The sequence below is a fragment of the Monomorium pharaonis genome, chromosome 3, assembly GCF_013373865.1.
Source record: "Monomorium pharaonis isolate MP-MQ-018 chromosome 3, ASM1337386v2, whole genome shotgun sequence".
NCBI lineage: Eukaryota > Metazoa > Arthropoda > Insecta > Hymenoptera > Formicidae > Monomorium > Monomorium pharaonis.
This window is the reverse complement of record NC_050469.1, coordinates 11,926,101-11,949,745: the sequence shown is the minus strand read 5'-3', so window position 1 is coordinate 11,949,745 and position 23,645 is coordinate 11,926,101. Positions and strand designations below refer to the sequence as shown.

The following is a 23,645-nucleotide window of genomic DNA, read 5'->3' as shown; positions in this document are numbered from 1 at the left end:
TGGTATTTTATTAAAATTATAAACACGGGATTACAATACATCGTGTAACGCGTAATACTTGCTTAGAAACGTCGTTGAATCAAGGCCTCTTTGATTCAAAACTCTTTACCATCCACCTTTTTTTTAGCTACGTGTGTGCGAGCCAGTTTGTGCTACGGCTTTTTTCCTTTTTTTGGGGTTTTTTTTTCGTTTTTTTTTTTTCGTGTACGTTCTTACATACATGCATAGTACTATAGTTTCGTAATCGTAGGACGCATTCTCGATTGAGCGCGACATGGAAGTCGAGAGTCGTACCGTATAAATCCCATGATGACTACACGCTCCACAGTTTAGATTCATATCCGTCAGAGAAATTAAACCCGTTGGTGATCCGCCTCGGCTACGACGACGACGACAGGAACGACTTTTCGGGTATGCTTTTAAAGACCGGGATCACCGTCAACGTTTTGGTGCTGGGAAGAACGCCGGGAAAGTAATATATAAATCGTCGTTCCCTTGTGAATAGAAAACGATGCGTCGCACAATGTTTATTGCGTCGGTTTCCGTCGTCGAAGGACCTGCGCGTTTACTTATTTATAGACAGATTTATCGTGAACTGCGAGAAAACCACCCATTTGAGGATATATATAAAAAATGTGTGAAACGCTTCCTCCTCTTTTCTCTCTCTCTCTCTCTTTTTGTCGGTATCTTATACAAAGGGAGAATCGGGGGAAATTTATTCTCGAAAGGAAGTCATTTTCGGCCATCCAATGAGAAAAAAAGTGATTCCGCTGTTATAGACAGTGATGGATGGTGGCGCGCTTAAATTAATTTCGAACTTTCGATATGTTAGAGTAAATTTTTTAACATGTTCTTTAATGTGGCAATCGCGCGGTTAACACATCGAGGAGCCCGGGCGGGTGCATACAGTTTCGTTTCTTCTGATGCACGCTACGTTATTCGCTAATACATTACTCGTTATCGGATTCCGTCTCTTACATAGCGCACAGAACGTCATATACACTCGGACAATTTTTCGTATTTCGGGTAGAAAGAGACTTATAAAACTTTATGAATAAATAATAACTGCGGCAGTATTTCGTTGGTAGGCGAATGTCCTTGGGTGGTGAATTATTCACGGAACAATTCATGAGACTGGCGAAAAAATATCTTAACGCGGTCGACGTTCCTGCGGGAATTTTTTAAACTAGTGGCACGTAGGTTTGCAAAAATACGATACTAAAATATCGCAATTAACACTGAAAAAATAAAAAATTAATAGGTGCAGCTCTAACTTAATTACCGTCTTCATATGAGATTCTGCAATTAGCTGAAACAATGGAATTAAATGGAGAAATGTTTTTAAATTAAAATATATAAAAAAGATTATAAACATGATGTAAAATCGAGTTGCTTCTTATTGTAATCATTTTCTACGTTTTTTAAAAGGAAAATATGTAAAATTTCGTCTCACCTTAATCTAATTGTTTTCTTAGGAATTATGTAATAATAAGTCAAAGTTTTCTTTTTTTGACTTGCATTACTTTTTTGCTCATTAAGTTTATTTTAATTAATTAAAAAAAAAATTTTAATTGCACATATCTATTATGCATCTTTTTTTATTTGATCAGTGAAATTATACCTCGAAATTATATATTCGACCGCGTTGAGATATCGATTGCCAAAGAAGATTGCGTCGAAGGATCGTGGATCCACCTTCGGCGATGGTTCTGCGTACATGCAAACGTGAAATTTACGCGAGAGATTTATTCCCGATTGTTGATACGCTTACTTCTATCACAGCATACAGACGTACGTCAGACGTGCTTTACCATACAATGTCTATAATAGGCTAACGCGTGAGACTGCGTCCATTTGCTTAACGTTTCATTTGCCTAACAGGATTACAGCGTACACGCTCCTGCAGCATCCAATTAATTACACGTGAGTATCTACGTCTCATTCAAGCCGCGCGTATCGATACCGAACCTAGATTATACAAGTGAATTATCTCACGCCGTCCTTCTCATAAATCACCTATAAAGTTCAAAAAAGTAAAAAATCACGGATATAAATAATGTAAAAAGATTGATTGTACGATCGACATGGAATGGAATGAGGGCCAGCGATCGTTGCATAGTAATGCTCGAGCGCATCGTAATTGTATGAGATGGAGTCACTGATGTAATACCGATAATAACAATTTGTATATTATTACAATATAAAAGGAGTGCAGATTTTCGCCAGACAATATGATAATACAGATTGCGGAAAAGCATCTTGCAAGTTAGGAATTGGTCTACGTCTAATTGCGGAATTTTTATGACATTCATTAAAACCAATAAGTTCTGACTGTAATGAATCCATCCTGATCAAAGTGTCACGGAGTCAGATTGCAAATGCGTAACGATTTTGATATTTAATCCGCAGTAACCCTAATTTAGAATCATAGAATGCATCGCGGCAACGTAGTCCACAAGCCTACGGCCGGTAGTTGGGTGATCTAACGAGAAAAATCAGGCTAACTGGGTGTGAAGCGCATGAGTCCAGTTTTCGAGAGATAGATATCTTGCGTGAACATCAATGGCGTAATCCTCCCCAATCGCACGTGGCTAACTCTTTGTCAATTTTTCTTTTATCTCTCCTGGATCGCGTATCACAGGAATGCATGTTGTGTTACAGATAGGAACGTACGCGATCAAGGGGAGTACGTCCGATCTTTACTCCCCACGGCACGTCCGCGAATATCATTCGAACGTCATTCGCGGTGTCATCGTGTCCGTCGTCGCGTATCCCTTCCGTCACACCGTCATTCACACGTTCAAGCTACCCGAAACGCGCTTCTCTTGCGCTTTAGCGCTCGCATCACCGTCCTATTCTGTTTTTCTCCCTCCATCTCGTTTACTTTTATCGTCGCACCCGCATCGTAGACGTTTACGACATTTTTCGCTCGATAACCGGCTGAGAAAAGTGCACTCAACGGAAACAGCGTATTCTACGTCTCTTAGAAGCATTGCGTACGCGTAAATCGCCCGTAATCTCGGCGCTCTTCGTCCACTCGCGCGTATTTCTCTCTTTCTCTCTCTTTCTCTTCTTTTTTACTCCTAAATCGTGTGTATCTAAACCTACCATGATACTGCGGTGTTTATCGTAAATGCCATATACACGAGCGTACGAGGTGCGTATATACCTCTACCTCTCGTCGCGACTCCTTTTCCTGAAGCATTCCAGGCGTCGTCGCTCCGTCGTCCATTCTCGCGCGCGACAAGCTCGGCGATTATCATACACCCCTATTTAATGAGTCGAATTGCGATTCGCTTATTCAAGACAAGCCGATTGTTATGATTCGATTAGAGGAATAGAACTGGAACCTATGTTTCGCCACCAGCCAAGGTGGCTACCGAGCGCGCACGTCTCGTGCGCTCGCTTCTATGCGCTTCGGATATACTCTACGGGATTTCGTACGATTACTGCGAGAGAGTATGTATACGTGTGTGAGTGTGTGTGTGTGTGTGTGTGTGTGAGTGTGTGTGTGAACGCATGTAAGTCTCTGTGTGCATGTGTGTGCGTGCCTTCGGGATGGGGGCTGTTTGGCTGCCGTACACTTCGGTCCGTTACTCAAGGGATTGATGGAAACTGGTGGAGGAGGATGAGGAGGGCGGGAAGGGGGAGAAGGGAGAGGGGCCCCGAGCGAGGTAGGCAATTTAAAAATCATGACTATTCACACGGTGGTCTCGATATTGGCGATGGCGTATTGTCAACAAATACTGTCCTTCCCGTAATTCTCCAGGTACATTTCCTGGGGCGTGGCTAGGTTGTAGCGTCCGCTCAACCGGCTCCCGGTCAAGCCGTTGTTGTGGTGGGTGTGGTTCACGTGGAGATGATTAACGTTCAGGGCGACGTTCTTCTTCTTCTTGCGCGCCTTGTGCCGGTAGAGGCAATACTTGAGACAGCCGGTCGCCAGCAGGAGGATCAGGAATATACCGAGGGCACCGGCGCCCACCGCGACGTAGAGCAACGTCACCCCGAAGCGGTACGAGCAATTGGCCTCCTCCTCGTCGAAGCCCGAGGGACAGTGACGCACACCGTCGCACCATAGGACAGCGCTGATGCACGCTTGGATCTCCGGACATCTGATGAACAGAAAGGGAGAGCGAGAATTAAATGATTTTATTCCGATTTATTAAATAGAGAAGTTATTTTATACAATGGAAATCACAAACGACAAACCTGTATGGGCAATCTTCCGCGGGCAATATGGCAAACGCGTTGGCGCCCACACTGGGCGCGGCCGGCGAGCGCTTGGAGATCGCGATCCACGTGACGGCGTAGAAACCGGGTTCCCGCTGAAGGAACTCCACGACGAAGCTGCGGGAGTGCTGCGCCATCGCCACGCTCGCGTTCACGGCACTGTAATTCCAACCACCCGAGAAGAAGTCGACGGTCCTGGTGGTATCGGCACCGCCCTCCGGGCAGATCACGCTGCGCTCCTTCGTGTTCGCGGCCGAGTAGACGACGATTCGGTTTAGGGTCGTGCACTCCTCGACATTGTCCAGGGTGATGCCGTAGCCGGCGGTTCTCAAGTATAGAAAATTCATGCGCGCGTCCTCGGGCTCGATCAGCCACGGTTCGTTCACGCATTGCGTAGCCGTGAGGTCCTCCGTGTTCGTCAGGATCTCCTCCACCGCGGCCAAGCCGGAGATCATCCGCGGCAGCGGGCTCCTGAGGGAGATCTCGCCGCTGGTGCCGCGCAATCGTCGCTCCTCGAGTTTCGACGAGCACCCGTGCTCGTTCGATTCCGCCCCTACCGGGACGAAACGGTATTCCCCCTCGAAGAAGAAGTCTCGGTAATCCTGGGTCACATTCATGAGCGTGATAGCAAACCTGACCTCCACCACGTTCGATGTCAGAGTTCGCACGACGATTTTCTCGCTCACGTTCGAGCACAGACAATCGCGAACCTAAGAACAGAGAATTACAACAATTGTAAAAAAAGACAAGGGAATCACAGCTAGCTCGAAAATATTCGTAGATACTTGGAAATAAAAAATCGATCTTTAGAGACAGATTTTTTTTAAAGCGATCCTCTTTAATGAGAGAAAAACAATTAAATAAATATGAAAGAACATTTTGTTATGTGCCGTAACGTACCAGTTCGACTCCTTTCCAAGGATATTCAGCGACCACAATATCCGCCATGCCGAATTTCTTAACATCCGCCATGCGGCGGTCGCAGGTCCATCGATTCACCAACGGGTCCACGTAAGACGCGCAGCTCTTGCCACCGAAGGAGGCCCTGACGAAGGACAGCTCTATCCTGTGATCGGCCTCGGCCTCGAATCTGTACACGCAGCTGAGATTCTGCGCTCCGCCGCGACCGTAGAAGAACACGTTCTTCGGTGACGCGAATTTCCCGGCGTTGGGCGACAAGGAAGAAGACGAAGACGACGAGGAGGAAGAGGAGGAGGAGGAGGAGGAGGAGGAAAAGGAAGAGGATGAGGACGATGTGGAAGACGTAGATGAGGCCGATGGCGCCGAGGCGAACACGTGGTTACACGAGATGGCCTCGTGGACGAACTCGTAGCGCAGCACGAAGCTTATCGGATATAGCGCGCTACCCTGGCGCAATATGTGTTCGAGGGTGAGATCGCGGCCGGTCGACACGTAACTCTCCGCGAGGCTACACGGCCGCGTGTGACGGCTGCTGTTGCGCAGGAGGCTGTGGTCGCAAAGCCGCGGTATGTCGTCCTTGCAGAACTGTCCCATCAGCGTGACGTTCTGCGAAATTATCACATACACGGGATGCGTCAGATAAGAATGCCGAGCATGTGTGTTCAGTCGCGTCGATGTGAAACCCGACCTGGTAATTTTGTTGTCGCGCTTTATGCGTATTAATACGTATAGAGAATCTTTTCACGTTTTAGAAAATTTTTTAACTTATATACCCCTCGCGGAAGAAATCTCACAAACGATTACGCCTCTTGCGAGATACGATTTAGATTATGCAATTTTTGTGCTCCGTAGAATCAAAGCACTCTTTTCTGAATTTGTGTTTATATCTATATTACTTTACTAACGAAGTTACTTGAGTAACGAAGTTATATTACTTGAGTAACGAAGCAAGAAAGTTTCTAAGTAACAGACTTCGTAGGGGAGGGTGGGGTACAATTTGGTACGTACTTTTCGGCTGGAAGTAAGTTTGTCCACTGTGATATCGCCATCCCATATCAGGAGCTTTGCATTGCAATCAGCGGTAGTGTCGATACTCGCGGCAGCCTCCACGCTGGCGGCGTAATATTTAACGAACGATAACCAAACGATTTCATTGAGTTTCCCTTGGAAGTGATAACGGCAAGTTGTGTTCGGCGGCAAAGAGTGTTTCGGATTTTCCAGAATGCCCGACGAGTTCTCATCACCGGATATATAAAAATCGCAGTTGTCGTTTTCCTTAACAAAACTTCGAGACTTTTCATCGACGAAGATGACCTGTGCACAAGAGCGTGAATAAAAAATGATATCGATATATATTATGATATATTTAATGTAGATTTATATTTAAATGAAATATAAACACATAAATTTTGTTAATAAACCCTTAACGATTTAATAAAAGAGGGAATCTAATTATTATAGCTTCACGAATTGCAACTGTCGTACTTTTTTCAACCAACCTGTGACGATATTACGTTATAAGATATTGACGTAATTACGTCATAAGATAAGACGTTGTCCGCGAGCGTTACCTGAACTTCGAGCTCAAATCCTGGCAGGAAAGACAGTGGTACCGGATGAAACGGATTGTCGTACGGGGACGTGTGGAACTCTAACAACATCGTATTGTGACTGCTGATGATGTCTGGCACTGCATCTCCTCCGCACAGCCTTACGAGCACTCGGTCTGAGGTTGAACCTCCGTCATATACCGTTAAGTAATCCTGCACGACGTTGCACTGATCCCACACCCTTGAAAAGCACGCGAATTTTACTTGTATGTGAAAGATCTATATTCTCCGTATGCTATCTTACATTTGTCCTCCTCGAAACATCTCGGTTTGTCTAGCATAGAAAATATACGCTCGCGAAATTACTGATAGCGTATTCATTCGACGATTAAATATTTCATTAACTGAATATCGAAACTTTATTAGCGTTTCATAGCGTTCATTTACCTCAGCACTCGTTGACTTCTGTCGTACTTCACGACCTGGTCCTTAATGTGTATCTTGTGACTGTTCCGTTGACTAACGGCGAGTAAAGCCCGATGACCCACCGGCGCGCGGTTTTGCTCCACCCGATAGTAGCAAGTGACATTCCTGGGGTAAACTCCGGGATAATTCGGCGACTGCAGCCGGCAGGCCCTGGTATCGCATTTGGTGAGGACGCGATCGCAGTACGTGCCGTTCACCAGCTCGCCACGCCATGTGGACATACTGCTGTTTCCGTATCTGAGATGCGCCTCGCTTCTTCTCAGGAACTTGTACGACAGCTTGAAGTCGAAGTTGTAGCCGATACCCTGAGACACGGAAAAATTGTCCGAAATTGTACCGCGATCGTGAGACGCCCCTTTTACTTCACGCGTTACACGTTTCCCCGTTGGAAAACTCTTTTTAAAACATCCCGTTGACACGTTTCAGAAATTCTTTTACAGCACAAAACTGTTTTGGACACGTCAATTTTAACTTTAACAAATTTATAATTTAACAATTGAGAAAAGATAACGATATAGCAGATATATCTCTCAATATTTTTCTGTGAAAAGGCACACAGCCTCAAGTATTGTTATTTAAATTAAAATAACGTTCTGGAACAGGTTCGATGATAGTGCCATCTCGCCTCGGCAAAATTGCGGAAAATCCGATCGCGCATCCTTCGCATCCTTCTTACCTGCTCTGATAAACGTAGTAAATACAAAGTCAGATTGATGGAAGGAGTTTCGCTGTAATAGACGGTGTAGCCCCACGCGCTGCCACACCATTGTCCTCCCGTCGCAGGACGACCTTCCTCGCGAATAGTCATGAAACCATCTGGACATCCTTCCGACGTAAAGGATAGAAAGCGGCCGACCGTGAAGGTATCAAAAGTTAACTGTAACACCGGGGTAGAGGATGAGGAGGGGGCATTATTCTAAAAGTTATGAGCCAGCGAGTATCCGCGCGAGTAACTGGCTAACGGTTTTTGTTGGGAATAAAACCAAGGATAAAAGTTAGAATACAGTTATTACGAGCCCCTTTCGCGATAAAAGTAAATATTTCTATTATAATCTCGTTAATTATTTTGCAATGCTACATTTTGATTTGTGTAATGCCGAGAATGAGACGAGCCACAAAAAGTTTTAATGCAAAATATCGTGTGTAACTCCTGTAATGCAGAAGTATATTAAAAATACAGATTTTTCGTAAATTTTATAACGTAAAACATTTTGTATCAAATCCATCGTAAAATAATAGCTATAATGTGTGTGCGCGAAAAAAAAAACCGTCAAGTATTTTAATGCAATTAAACCGAGAAAAAGCCAACAGTGGTCAAAGCGGATTTGAGCATTTGTAATACCTATTATTGTTTCAACAGAAAAAAAAATTTAACAGAAAGATCTAAAGTATCTTTTAAGTTACAAATATTGATTTTTAGAAGTGCCGAAGAAAGCTGCTTAAAAGATTCAAAAGCTCTCAAGTATTTTCGTGCCGTGATTTTTACGTTTTCATTGTCCCGGGATACCCCCGTCCCATCGACGTCGTGAAAACTTTACACTCTTGACCGCTTGATTGTACTGCGCTAACAACGTAAGTATCGATTCCGTCATCGCAGGAAGATATAATAATCGATGTGTCAATATCAATCGAGGATTGAAAATATATACCTGATGGGAAGTTATAGTTCAGGACGGGGGAAGGGGGATCTGTGGAATAAGCGTATTCCGCGCGATGGCGGACGCGATGTTTACTCAGCGCGGGAACTGATTTAATTTCGCCAATAAACGCGATAAGAATCGTAAAAGCCGGGACATAAATTATTATCCGGGCTCCGACGCGGCGGGTCGGCCCGCTGTCTGTTCCATGACAGACTCCCACGCCGGCCGGGCACCAGTCAGCATTATTTTCTACAACTACATCATTTCTATGTCCAACCTGAACTAGATCCCCGAGATCGGATCCGGCGGCAGTGAAGTTGAGGTGACATAGGAATGGCAGTCGATCCTCCCTTGGCCGGCGGATCTCCACTCTGTAGGTCCGCCCGACGTCACCGTACAACGTCCGATTGCAAGCTGAAACGTTTGTTTGTTTGTTTGTTTGTTTGTTTGCTCATTCGTTCGTTCGTTCGTTCATGTGTTTCCTTTTTTCATTGTGCAATAATTATTCGCGGAAAGGTTAACTGCGCCGGATAATCAATCCCGCACATTATAACGTGCGGTAAAATAATATCCAAGAGAATTTACGCCTAACTAAACGCTCGGTATACATTGAAGCGTATAATGTCCGATTGGAAGTGAAAATATTTCCGTCCTGTTATACGATTATATTGGGAAAATATATATTTTGAAATATTTCAATACTCCGCTAGAATTATGTTTATGACTCGGACGAGATAAAATATTTTATTTGAAGCATACGAAATATACTCTAACTCTTTCCCTAACTACTCTCACGGTTTCGTATATCAAGTCATACAAAGTCCGGCGGTAAGCCGGAATGTTTTTATTGTGCAATTATTATGCGGGAAAAATAAATTCTGAGATATAATTATGCCGGATTATAACACGGCACAATAAAACATTATTTTTTAAAATATGAACTCCTAATTATTCTCTTTCTCTTTCTATCTCTCTCATCTCTCATCTCTCTCTCTCTCTCTCTCTCTCTCTCTCTCTCTCTCTTTTTCTCTTTCTTTCTCTCTTTTTCTCTTTTTCGAATATAATGTATAATAATCTGTACGTTCAAAATTTATTAATATTTATACACATTAAAATTTACACGTTTCACATTTTTATATTTACAAATGTAACTTTTACTATTACAATATTTATATTTGTCTATAATAAAAATGTTTAATGTAACGTTTGAGAAACTATTATTATATAATGTGCAGAATACACTATACATATAAGAATTAATATAATACTAATAAAAAATTTCTATAAGTTTACTGTATTTTTTCCATTCTTACTTTATGGACTACTGGAAGTATAAAGCTACAAGTAATTATTCCACGTAATTAGCTTGTTTGGGCTAGTGTATATTTTAATACGTGCAATTTGAAATTCTATGAAGGAATTGGATCATGAATGCTATAATAAATTCTTCCTATTATGTTACGTTTCTATTGAAATGTGTCGCATATATTATCGAAAATTAAAAATTCAAAGGGATGAAAATACGATATTTGTATAACATAATTATATTTGAGCTTTGCAAATCGATTAAATTTCGTATGAAGTGATAATTACTATTATACCAATAATGAACGGACAAATTATTTACCTCATTAAATTATTAAATAAAAATTATTTAATCGTGTATTTGTATGCTAATACAAATACAAGCTATATGTCGAAACGAGACTAATGACATATATTCCATGGATGAATTGTATAATATGATATGGTTTTGATTTTTATATAAACTGAGCTAAAAGGATAACGCATAGTTAAATAATTACTGGAGTATTATCTGCTTGGATGAGCAAAAACTTTGTTTCTGATTTAAAATACATATTCAGTAATTCATACCATTTTGAGTGTGTCAGATAAACAAGCAGAACCAAAAACCGTTGCAACTGTTTTTTTAGATACCTACTTTTCAACACCAATTTTTGTTATAAATAAATTTTTTTATTCTATCAGTTTGTCTATAGATATTTAATTGTTTGCCTGATAATGATTAATCCGATAGAATATCCTCTCCAATAACAAATAAACAAATTTTTGTACTTATTTATTTGTATTTTAATACGAGTCACTTGACATATGCAGTAAAAAGCTTTTTAATGTTCAAAAACACGGAAATGTCAATCCATTTGTTGAGAATGGTAATCTATTTCGTGTTTTTTGGGATGCTACTCAACGTACGTAAATTCAGATTTAATGAGAGAATCGTAATAATGAATTCTTCCAGGAAATGATTGACTGAAGTCGTTTATTGTTTCTCGAATTAAGTCCTGATAAAAAGCGTTTTCTGGAAAGAGAGAGAGAGAGAGAGAGAGAGAGAGAGAGAGAGAGAGAGAGAGAGAGAGAGAGAGAGAGAGAGAGAGAGAGAAAAAGGAACAGAGTGAGATACTTCGTATCGATTCGCCTCAGCGCGGCGACTTGCTTTGTTCGACGTCTCCGTTCGTTCGCGGGGGAGGGAAGGAGGGCAAGAGGGTACTCACGGGTGCAATATCTCGGTTCGTCAGACTTGTCGTCGCAGTCATTCTCGCCGTCGCAGTACTTGTCCTGCGCGACGCAATGTCCGGTGGTGCCACATTGGAACTCGGACGGTCGGCAGAGCGGCTCGGTGTTGCCGGCTGCGGGCTCCGCTGTCGGACCGGACGTGGACGAGCTCGACGACGGCGAGGACTCGGGTGACGTCGCGCCGGAGTAAACCGCGTATCCGCCCGGGTATCCGGAGTAGTCCGACGACGAAATGCCGAGGTGGTAACTAGCCGAGCCAGCCTCGATCGAGGCCGTGATCGCGGCTGCGATCAGCAGCAACCGCCGACACACCAACATGCCCCCTCACCCTGAAAGTAAATTAAATTGAGTAAACTTTACATAGAGCATACATGTATGTACATATGTAAGAGTCAAATACATTGTATTACTAATTCTATTTTATCATACAACGCAATACTATGATCGAAATTGAATCTCTTTAATTCTACATACACTAGAGAAAACCACTTATTTTTAAAGCATAGATTCGAGACTGAAAATTACCATTCACATATTAAAAAAGTACTGTATTTATTAATTTAAATAGACCAATCGATTACAAGGTTCTCCTGATCAAACAAATAATATTAAATAATATTAAAAATATTTTACGTCATCACTGTATATATATATTTTTATTATAAAGCAGAATTTTTTATTGTATTCTTCTTGCGTTACATATAATTAAATTTTAGTTTTATTAGTATATAATTGTGTTAAAGAAGAGAAAGCGGCAAATAGTTAACCAGAAGCGCCGAAACAAATAATACCAATTAAAGTTGCAATGTATCGATCTCTAATAATGATCAATTTACTTCAAAACTTTAATGAATCAAAAATGGAAACTGTACTACATTAGATCATTAAAATTAAAAAGTAACTTTTTATATTTTACGATAGTCTTTTTTAAGTGTCTCAACGTTCAATCTACTATTATTAATTTTAATGTATTCAATGCATTAAATTGAATACATTAAAATGATCAATAATATAGGTATACATTGATATGAATACATTAAAATTAATAATAACAGATATGTAATATTGAAGCACTCAGCAAGGTTTTCAAAAAGAAGCTATCACAAAATTTTAAAAATATTTTTTAATAATCTAATATAATATTTTTATTTTTAATTCGTTAAAGTTTTAATATATTTATTAGAGACTGACACATTGTAACTCGAATATTAACAATTAATATTTCTTTACTGGCGCTCCATGAATTGTGTTTGACTGTATTAGCTGCTTTCTTTCTAATTTTCTTTCATTTTCTCGCGAGTCCTTCTATATATATGTTTCTTACATATATGTATATAATTGTGTTAAATGTAATATAATATATGAAACATATAGAATATATTGAATATATGGAGTACATGATATTATATTATATCTCGTAAACTTCTAATATTGGTTTGCACTAGATATCCACAGCTTCTCCGATAGTGGTGGTAGTTCTACAAGTTCTTATCTGCACGAAGAGAGTCTGCGGACAATGGAGTCCTAAGGGCTCTACAAATTGTCAATAAATGGCAGGAACTATCAGGTTCTATCAAGAAAGAGAAAGTTTCTTGTTTAGTCTTCATTCTAAAGAAGAAGATAATCCGCGTTATAAAAGAAGCAGTACGTTTTTAGTCCTTTAGCGTTTGCTGCATCGGCGCTGACTCTCCCGCTGCGACGGTGCGAGAAAAAGTGGAAGCGATACAATTCAAAATCTTGAAGAAGTAAATTGATATTGCGGAAGGACCCGGGAAAAGTCTCGGCGAGATCTTGGATATATTCATTGGCCGGGGATATATACCCTCTTAAAAAGAACCGAATAAATAGTCGTAATATTTCACGGCTTGCAGGTGTTGCTTCAGCCTGTTTTTCGTAACACTTTTTAGTGACGGCTCTCTTACACAGCAAAGCCCTTCCCTTTCGTGGTTACATTTTTCTTCCTTCACGTGCGCATTCTCTTGTTGCTTCACAATTTCGTGTATTAGTGTATTAGATAGCTTCCGCTGATCTAATTATATTTTAATAAAGCGCGGATAATATATACTTATTTCCCCCTCCCTCCCGTCTGTCGTTCTTTTAAGTGCATTAAGTACATTTTAATTCTTTGCACAGTTTCGTGAAATTAACTCTGTCAATAATTTAAAGAGCTCCCTTACTTTCACGATATTTTGTCGTATGTGAAAGTACCACTTCTTTTTTTTCAGAATTTTTCCGGTTTCCCATGGAGTCGGCTCAACGATCAATGATTCGCCCGATTGCATGTGAATAAAACGCTTCTTCGCTTTATCTCCGGCCCGCTCTTTCTCTGTGTCACAGGGGATGTTGGCGCGGGATGTGCATCATCAACAACATTGGTTCACTCGATTTAAAATCTTCCCTCCTCGTGCTCCATCTTTCTTTTACAACTGGACTCTTCACTTCTCCCTTTTTTTACGAAGCTTTATTCATTCCACTCGGGTCCTCCCTTTCTCAAAGTCGTTTACCATCACTCAAATACGATTCGACGATTTGTTACTCCGAGGGCGCTAACTCTCGATGCATCCGTTTTTTTTTTTACCTCACAACGCACGGATGACGCGCGCTTTAATAAATAAGCAAATTCTCGCGATAAGCATATCGGGACAAAGGTAATATCATATCGCGTTTGCTTTACGTGTTTCCTTAATTAACGTAAGTAAATCTCATTCACCCCGATATACGGGCAGTATTTCGAACATAAAATGAATGAGCCGGCTTCAACTCGTTAAGACACCAAATACAACTCGACGATTTCCATGGAGTGTTTAGAGAGAGGGATAGAGGAGGGGGGGGGGCGACGGAGAGCAGCGGATTATGTTAATTCTATTCAGAAAACTAACTCCTCTTGTACGTGAATGGACTCGCCAGTTTCTCCCACGTACAAATACCGCGGATCTATTAATTCGCACGGCAACTCGCGCGGATCGATACCGCGCGAGTGTTCGTAACAAAGTTCCGTCGTCCTTATCCGCGAAACTTGATAACACGACGTACGCTTAGAAAGCAAATGCACCGCCGCGGTACCATACTCGTGTTATCCTCTGCCTTTTTAACCCCCGTACGCCCGCGCGCGCGCGCGCGCGTGCAGTGCAACGCGCGTTCCCCATGCAAAACCCATCGGCCTTTCGCGTGAATAATATCCATGCTAATGCAATGTCGTAGTTGCGAAAATGTCAGCGCTAACGAGCGACACGACAGGACGCGCGGCGGAATAAAAATCTGATTTCGCCAACGACCAAGTAAAAATAGACCCGGACGTTGAGCGACTACGTTGGAGACCACCGACGGGGGGGGGGGGAAGGAGGGGGGAGGGGGAGAGGGGTGAGTCAGGGAGATCCGACCGCGGTCGCGCTTGGACGACGTGCCGGCGGAGGAGTGTGGGGGAGGGGAAGGGGAGAGTGGAATCCGCAATAAAAGATAACTGGATTCAAGTGCGGAGACTGCGTTGCACGCGCGCGCGTGACAGTAAAGGCTCTGTTTATTAAGCAGAGAGGAGCGGAATCTGGGCCAAGCCCACGGGAACATGTAGCGCACGGGCAGGCAACACGGGAATATGGTAATTCCGCTCCGGCACTCGGCGGGCGAGACGGGAGGAGGGAGGAGGAGGTTCGGGATGGGCGAATGCGCTCTGTGCCTCACTTCGCAAATATACACGCGCCGTACAAGTGTCACTGAAATTGCACGCGCGCGTGAAGCTTACGCCGCACCGCGCGTACTTGCGGAAAAACAGTTCACGCCGATCGGTTACATTAAATTGCATCACGTACCCGGAATATTGCAAAAATATGTTGTACGCTTCGCGCCGCGAATATTAAGGGCCATTACGGAGGGTGTGTCGTGCATCACCGTCAAATTCCGGTTATTCCGGAGATTAGTTGGAATCGAAAATCTTAATATAAAAGAGTTCATATCGCCGACGGTCCTTGAGTTGTAAGGTTGACCGACGGTACCGTGTAAAATTTGTGCAATTAGACTTATGTCCTTATAGAAAATATATAACGTAAATCTATATAAATCAAAATGTAAATGTTTGTTCCTCATCTCTAAGATCTCCGTAAGTTTTTCATCGATTGCTTTGAAATTTTGACACAACGTTGCATTCGTAACCGGGAGTGTTCTTATGGGGTCTGATTTTGAAAATACCGTGTGTTTCAAAAATGATGGTCATAATTTAAATGTAAAAAATAGTTTTTTATTAATATTATTGAAATTTTGACACATTGAGACGCGGAGAGACGGGAGAAACGGGGAGAGACCGGGAGAGACGGGGAGAGACCGGGAGAGACGGGGAGAGACCGGGAGAGACGGGGAGAGACCGGGAGAGACTGAGAGAGACCGTGAGAGACGGGAGAGACCGGGAGAGACGGGGAGAGACGAGTAGAGATAGGGAGAGACGGGGAGAGACCGGGAGAGACGGGGAGAGACGAGTAGAGACGGGAAGAGACGGGGAGAGACGGGGAGAGACCAAGAGAGACACATATCAAAATATGTGATATAGATGTGAAATAACAACAAGCGAGTAAAAATGTATTTCCAAAAATAAAGATAAGTTTTATTCTAATTATATATAAACTTGTAAGATCGAAAATGTGCCATAATAATTTCCATTCATCAAAATTGCTTTTGAAACATGAAAGAACGAAACATATTTGATCTACGTTAACATTTCTATTTTGTAAAGTCTGCTTTTTAAAACGATCTGTCATTTCTGTCACAAAATACACAACAAATTTTAGAGTATAGAATTACATCTACAACTTTACAACGCACGTTTCGACGTACATTTTAATACATTTTCTATGTGTAAAACTATTCTAATTCCGCGTTTAAAAAAACATTTCTCGTATTATATAAGCGAAACGAGTTTGTAAACGAAATTTTATACTGAATCTCGACACGAATTACTGTCTGAAATGGACTTGACGTCACAGCCTCGAGTTCAAGTGAGCGGGCGTGAAAGGACGCGAATGAATGGCTTGCCTCAAATGAGTGCGAGCAGTGTGCGATCGCACCATTGAGTATTTTACCGTATCGGATAAGTGAAATATTTCATTGAAGAGCCGTCGCTCGGGCGCACAACGCTCGGCATTTGTTTTCGTGACACGCGGCGCGCTATTGTTTACATAAGGTCGCCGTGTTGTCATTCGTACGACGGCTGGGCGACGATACGAGTCGCTCCATTGTTATTATCCTTCGAGATATGCGTTTGCGGCAGGCAGATACATTGAGAAGGCGCTATCATTCAGGAGTAATTCAGTTAGCGATCACTAATCAGTCAATTTTCCTCACTAACGAGTCGATAAGAGTAGCGACGAAGATATAAATAATCTACATTACTAGTAATAGAGTAGTTAATTAAAGTCGATTCAACTGGCTAAATTTTTATTAGATTTATTTATGCAATTACAACGTTTCAGCCCTTACTTTGGATCCTTTTCAAGTAATAATAAAGTTGGAACGTGATCGTAACAGTCACACGGTAAATAAGTGGATCGTGCCAACAACTTATAATTACACAACTAAAAAAGAAATGACGATTTAGAAACTAGCGAATGAACAAGAATATAAACAAATCTACATTACGCTATATGTTATGCAAAATATGTTTTATCTACGTAAATAATAATCTGTGGATCATAGAAAATTTTGAAATTTGAAATTCAGAAATAGTAAAAATTATATTTCATTTTTTATTTTACCAATATTAAAGTCAGGTACATTAACAATCCTATAATTCAATTATTTTTTTTCTACATTGTGTTATTTAATTTATAATAATTTGCATTACTTGTATCGTTCACATGGGAAGGATTCGAGTGAACAGATACGTAAACAATACGTAAATAATTCATGAGACGTAATCTGGAAATTTGCAGCACAACTCCCCGGTAGCAAATAGAAATAATAAAGCAGGGTTTTATCTCCACGCGTTTGTATTTTCGAACGTATTTATCTCATCGTCGTGAACCTCTCGCCGATTCGAGCGTAATTCGACCGTGATTTTCACGTCGAGACCGTGATATTCATACGATCGTTTATTAATGACAAGCCGGCTTTTGCATGCATAATTGTACACGCAGATAATACATCTCGTTGACGATTGCGCATGGAAAACTCGAATGGTCGGCCGTTCGATTGGTAAGTTCGCGACTTATCGCGCGCGCGGCATCGAAGTGAAGTTGCCGACGACACTGTGTGAGTCGCTCCGACTCCGAAGTCACGTTCGCGAATCGGCCTACGCGTCGCTGGCGTCGTCGGTCGCGATCCGTTTGACTGGTAAACACGCTCGTCGCGATTAACCTCGATATTTGTTAAACACACGGCGCGGCATAAATCCCGGGGTTTGCGCGGCGATTAAAGGTCTCCGTCGGGAATACTCGTCCGTCGCGTTGATGGTACATATGCATGCATGTCGGAGTCGTCGCGAGCCCATTGCGACTCTTTTCACGGCGTTAACTCCACGGCGCCATTGCGTCACGTATGTATGGTTAACGTTCAAAAGCGTCGTGCCGAAAGAACCCACGAAATCTGGTATTCTGACGTGCAAGTTCGCGCGCGCGTTTGTAATTAATCGTGTTTTCGCGAGTGAGCGAGTGAGTGCCATAAGGGAGCAACGAGAAATCTGAGAGGAGGAGGAGGGGGACGTCGGACGACGGCGCAGCAACCACGGGGTGAGTACCTTATTCGGGGAGGGGAGAGGGAGGGGGGATCTTATAGATGCGTGTTAGCGTCAGTAATTTAATTAATTTAATTAATATTGTGATATTACTGTTGTGGTCCAACTTAAGAGGCTGCGTTTCGAGATCGAAAGTAATTAGGCATTTAGTATGTAAAAATAGGGAAAGTGTATATATACTTGTAAAGTCACATGAGAAATATTATTTGGACTGAGATTTTTTTTCCGCGATCGTTTCCTGTATCTTTCTCGGTTTTAGTTGCATTGTATACACGTGATGGTCTTGTTCAAATTTTTGTTTCGAGTGAACTTTTATTATTCATTTTATTACTGATGTGTTATTTGTGGATTTTTTAATTGTTTTATATCCGACGTATATATATATATATATTTTTTTTAAAGCGTTGTTAGAATTATGTTATTTGTACGTTACGAATTTAACGGTTTATCCCTCTTCATTTGAGTAGATAATTCACGTTCAGAAAGAGGGGGAGAGCTTTTTTAATTGTAAAAATTTCAGAGTATTTATGTACATATATATATTTGCGTTTAAAAAGAGAAAGAGATTTTTCGTTTCTTTATCCGTTTGAAAATCATACGGATTGCTGTGATAAATATTTTTCTGCCCGAAAGACAAATATTGAATGCGCGCAATAATTATGCTTGAAATCATGATATTGATCGATTTGAATGCTATTATAATTTGGACATATTCTGCTTTATAGGTCGATGCAGTTATAATTCCACCGCTGCCCATCGTATTGGTGAGTGAATGTCAAATTATCTCTTATTTTAATTTAAGATAATGGATTTGCGAATATTACAGTTAAATATAACATCTGGCAAAACCGCTGCCTTAAAATGGATGAACTGGGGCATATTAGTGTAATGTTTAACTCCGATATCTAATGCAACCATCCGTCGACCCATTATGCATACATATGTACAGAAACGTATAGAGCTTATTATTATTATCGATGCATCATTGACCGGCCGGCTAGATCATTTACTATGCATCTCGGTATCTTATTATGCAGCAACATGTAATTAGTATTATTTGATAATTAGTGTTCAGATCAAATTTTAATAGGTTGCTCAAAATTTATAGAAAATTTGAATTCGCAGACAAGTACAAGTGAAGAAAAAGAAATATTTTACAATTATGCTCGGTGAAAAGTAATCAACATGATAAAGTAACTGTCATAAAGAAAAAAAAATCTTTAAATATATATTATATGTATAAAGATATTATATAAATATACATACAACAATATACAAATAGAAATTTTTTAAAATATTTTATTTGAATAAGTTATATGACACATTTCTATAATTGATTTAATAAAAGAGCACATTGTTAATGATATTTGTTATTATAATTCACAATTGTACATTAATCTTTTATAATTCACCCATACTTGTTGATAACATGACTTTATCGGAGAAAAATAAACTGACATGTATAACACACATAATATATGCATAATATAACAAAAGATAAAACTAAAAGGTAATTAAATGAGCATTAAAATTTATTATTTTATCTGTGATCAATTAGTAATAGATAACATATTGTGCAATTACTAAATGTGCAAGATTTATGTGATGTTATTAAACTTTACTCGCTTAAATGATTGAAAAATTATTGCAATTTTAACTTTTTTACATTTATTTATTTATTTTTTTTCTGTAAAAGAGAAGAATTCTATTCCGAGAATTTTCAACTTTTTGTTAACATTTAGAATACGTCGTTCATATAATATGCCCAATGGGATAAAACGAAATTTTTACTTTATCTGGTGAATGACATCTAGGAGCTCTTACGTAAATGTGGATGAAATCTATTTCATTCGGACCCCGCTTGAAATTACATACCCTACGCTCACGTTGCAACCATCGACGAACTTAGTTAAACGCTTAGTCCGTCAAAAAAAGAATTTTTTTACGAGCGGGAGGTCTCGTTTAGCTGCCCCTTCGATTACTGTAACGTCCGCAGGCCTCGCTCTGCGCGGCGCTCTTAAAAATCGGTTCTGACCCTTATCCCACGAATAGGCACTGAAAAAGTGGTCTTCCGCCAATCTGGCATGGCGAAGTGGAGGGAAGACCTGTGTTAAATTGCCCGTGCCGGCCTGGGAAATTGGGTCGATGCACGAGAAAATCGACTGTAGATTGAGAGAGAGAGAGAGAGAGAGAGAGAGAGAGAGAGAGGAGCTTCCAGCATTGGGGATCGAGCGACGCTTCTATCGATGCGAAATTGGAGCTGGAAATCGTGGCGCAAGAAGCCGAAGGGGATTCGAGGAGGCACGGACAGAAAGAGTAAGAGAGCAAGAGTAACGGAAAGTCTAGGAGAGTCGATCGAACGAAAGGGGGCGAGATGCCAGGGATCGACGATTTTCGCGATCGTTCGAATTTTCGTCTATCAAACTGACTGCGTTTCGATGGCTGGCCTTCCCTTCGGTCGTTACGCCCGGTGTTTAAAGTCGAAGAAATTGGCGCGGATCGGGGACGAGCGATTTTCAGCGTAACAGCCAAGTAGCAGCACGCTCGCGCACCGATTCGGGCTTTATACGCCGCCCGTTAACCGGACGCTTGCATCTCTATTCAATAACGACTCGCGTAATTTAAGTTTTCGCTTAAGCTCGCACATTACGCTCCCGCGAGCGTTTCTTCGATCTCTCATCTCGGATTTTCCTCACGCGCTTGAGTTTTGGCGAATGCGGAACGCGCACGGCAGCGGCGGCGATGCCAGTATTCGTTCCGTCGAGGAATAAAATGCATAATGAATGCCGCAATGTTGCGCAACTAGCGAGATGAACTGTCTATCGCTGAGAGAGGTATCAGGGATCATCCCGCAGTTCGAACCGGCGCGAACGATCATTTATTAAAATCCAATATAAAACTTTTTGCAAAATTGTTCTTCGTTTTAACTTTAAATTTTTCAAAACGCTTTAATATCTGCCCGGAGATTGCCAAAGAGAAGTGTTCTGTGTAACGTATAAAATTCACTTTTTCCCTTTTCTCGTGAAGGGCAAACTGAATTGCAGCCAAGCGGTTGCTGGAAGACGGTCGAATTGGCAGGAGTGAGGCGTGCGTTTACGTGGAAACCTGAATTACGCAAATTATCATTGAATAGACGTAAATGTTCCGAGATGGCATATAATTTCGAATTGAAGCGTGACAAGTATTCGATTGTTAAAAAAATAAAAAAACTCGTGATTCATTTGACTTCAATTGAATTAAATGAAATAATTAAAAATGTCAGTTAATAAAAATGCTTCCCAGTATTAAAATATTCAAATGTTTCTTTTAACGTTTTTGTAGTTATTACACATGATCCTTTTTAATAATTTTATAATAACTTTATCTTGTAATTATTGAAGAAATCATTACGTATTATCACATTTATCGCGGTTTAAATTAGCTCATTTTATTTTGTTAATTAAAAAATGGAAATATTAGCGCGCATCTCATTTCAATTTATTTTATATGTGAATGAATTAATTGTGGTCTCCGTTGAGTAGAGAAGCCATTTTTTTGAGAAATTAAGTTATTAAAAGTAGAAAAGTTAATTTAAAATCTAATTGTTTTATTGTACATTTTTTATGATTTTATGAAGCAAAAAATAATACAATTTTATTTATTTAACTAAACATGAAAATTTATATGTATTAATATTTTATTTTTATATATTTTTGTTACATAATATATATATAATAGGTACAATGATTTTTTAAGAATAAATTTACGCAGAAATGTACGTGTTTTTATTCATACAGATATTTCATACAAGATATTCATACAAGACTTTTGATGTTCTTAAACAATTTTAATTTATTTGCATATAATTAACGCAGACACGTACTTATAAGATAATTGGGTAAAGAAAACATAATTCTTTTTTGAAATAATCATCCTTACAAAACTCATTAAGATTCTTCGATAAACGCCAAAGTAACTGAAAGTTTCAGTTAATAAAATAAAGCTTTCCAGCACTGAAATATCCGATTGTCATTTTTAACGTTTTTGTAGTTACAGTTGTAATCCTTTTTAATAATTTAATAATAACTCTGTTTCTTAATTACCGAAAAAATTACTTTGTTATTACATTTATCACAATAGTCGCAATAATTAACTTATTTTATTTTGTTAGTTAAAAAGTGGAAGTAAATTAGTAGAGCAGATATTCCATTTTAATTTATTTTATAGTGAATTAATTGTAGTCTCCTGTTGACTATAGAAGTTTTTTTTTTCATTTTGAGAAACCAATTTATTAAAGGTTAATTTAAAATCTAATATTGTAACGTTGGTTTTACGAAATAAAAAATACAGTACGTGTAATAAGCGCAATAATTTTTTGTCACTAAATTATTTATGCAGAAATTAACGTGTTTTTTTTCATACAAGACTCTTTGAAAAATTCTATTTATTCGCGTATAATTAACATAAACATGTTATTATTAGATGAAGAAAATATAACTATTCTTTTCTGAAATCGGTAGAAAAGAGAAAATACTCATTCCCTCTCTTAAAAACAATGTTATCTGTCTTGTATAACGTACACGTAATTGTTTCAAATGTATTTTATTTTCGCATTAAAATTTTCACTCATTTTGTACTCATGGAAAGAGTAGCGCTGCGAAAAAACGTAACTCGCGATAAACGAGCGCGACGGATACGACAAAAAGACAGATGAATTTCCAGGCAGCATTTCATTCCTCCCCTCCCGTTGAAAGAAACAATAGCGTGCCGCTCCGCTTAAATCGCGACCGAAAAAAATCTCCTTAACCGAGTTCCGAAGAACCCGGCAGAACTTGACGGCCAACGAACGTCGGCGGCGACTAGCCTGTTGCTTTAACGCCTTCGCTGTTAACTCGTCTTCTTGCCGTTCGTTCCGTTTTGCTTCGAGACAAAGAGCCACGAAGAGACAACGCCTGGCATTTCCTAGAGAGCGTCTCGTTTCCGCCGTGCGCCGTACACGAAAATCAATATCCATTTCCATTCGAAACATCGCGACGGCCATATCACGGTATCTTCCGGCCAATAGTTCCCCAACATCGTCTGTCTTTCCACTTTTGAAGGAGAGACAGCGGTCGCCGAGGTCACTTCCCCCTGTTGACACGGATCCGGTGGTTATTCTCAGATATCCCTTGATGTCTTAAATATTTCTCGATATCCACGTTTCGATGGTTCAACGATTCATTTATAATGAGTGATAAAATTTTATAATTTACGATTTCCTTTTCTTGATCTTCTCTCTTTCTCGTAAACATCTAAATCTTTTCGTTATTATCGATCTTTTTAATCTTGCTTGTCTGAAGAATACACGGAGAGAATTTTTTTCTTTTCCTTTTCTTTCTCGTAATTGTAGGATAATGTGTGACCTCGAGAAATTTTACTATATGTACTTTTTAATAAGTTTTACTATACTTTTAGTAAATTTTACTTCGAGGTCACACATTATCCTACAATTACCAGATTTTGAGGGTAAATTTTAAGAGAAAATTCTCTCCGTGTAAGATTCAGAAATAAGTAAGTATGATAGGTAAAATAATTATAGCTGATGCTTAA

General features: G+C 40.2%; 1 protein-coding gene and 1 long non-coding RNA gene across 2 annotated transcripts in view; one reads left to right on the top strand and one right to left on the bottom strand.

Moving 5' to 3' along the window:
• Positions 1-189: 189 nt before the first annotated feature.
• Positions 190-23,645, bottom strand: part of LOC105838572 — a 62,530-nt gene continuing 39,074 nt past the window's right edge. The window contains exons 2-10 of the mRNA XM_012684235.3: positions 11,341-11,691; positions 9,105-9,241; positions 7,864-8,064; positions 7,149-7,492; positions 6,723-6,942; positions 6,160-6,465; positions 5,131-5,757; positions 4,210-4,940; positions 190-4,112 (exon numbers count right to left, since the gene is read on the bottom strand). Coding sequence (XP_012539689.1) covers positions 3,737-4,112; positions 4,210-4,940; positions 5,131-5,757; positions 6,160-6,465; positions 6,723-6,942; positions 7,149-7,492; positions 7,864-8,064; positions 9,105-9,241; positions 11,341-11,680 — 3,282 coding nt within the window. The 5' untranslated portion in view covers positions 11,681-11,691 and the 3' untranslated portion in view covers positions 190-3,736. The remainder of the gene's footprint in view (positions 4,113-4,209; positions 4,941-5,130; positions 5,758-6,159; positions 6,466-6,722; positions 6,943-7,148; positions 7,493-7,863; positions 8,065-9,104; positions 9,242-11,340; positions 11,692-23,645) is intronic.
• On the top strand, positions 15,803-19,284 carry LOC118644633. The gene is made up of 2 exons (XR_004962403.1): positions 15,803-18,072; positions 18,803-19,284. It is a non-coding gene; the product is annotated as an uncharacterized LOC118644633 (long non-coding RNA).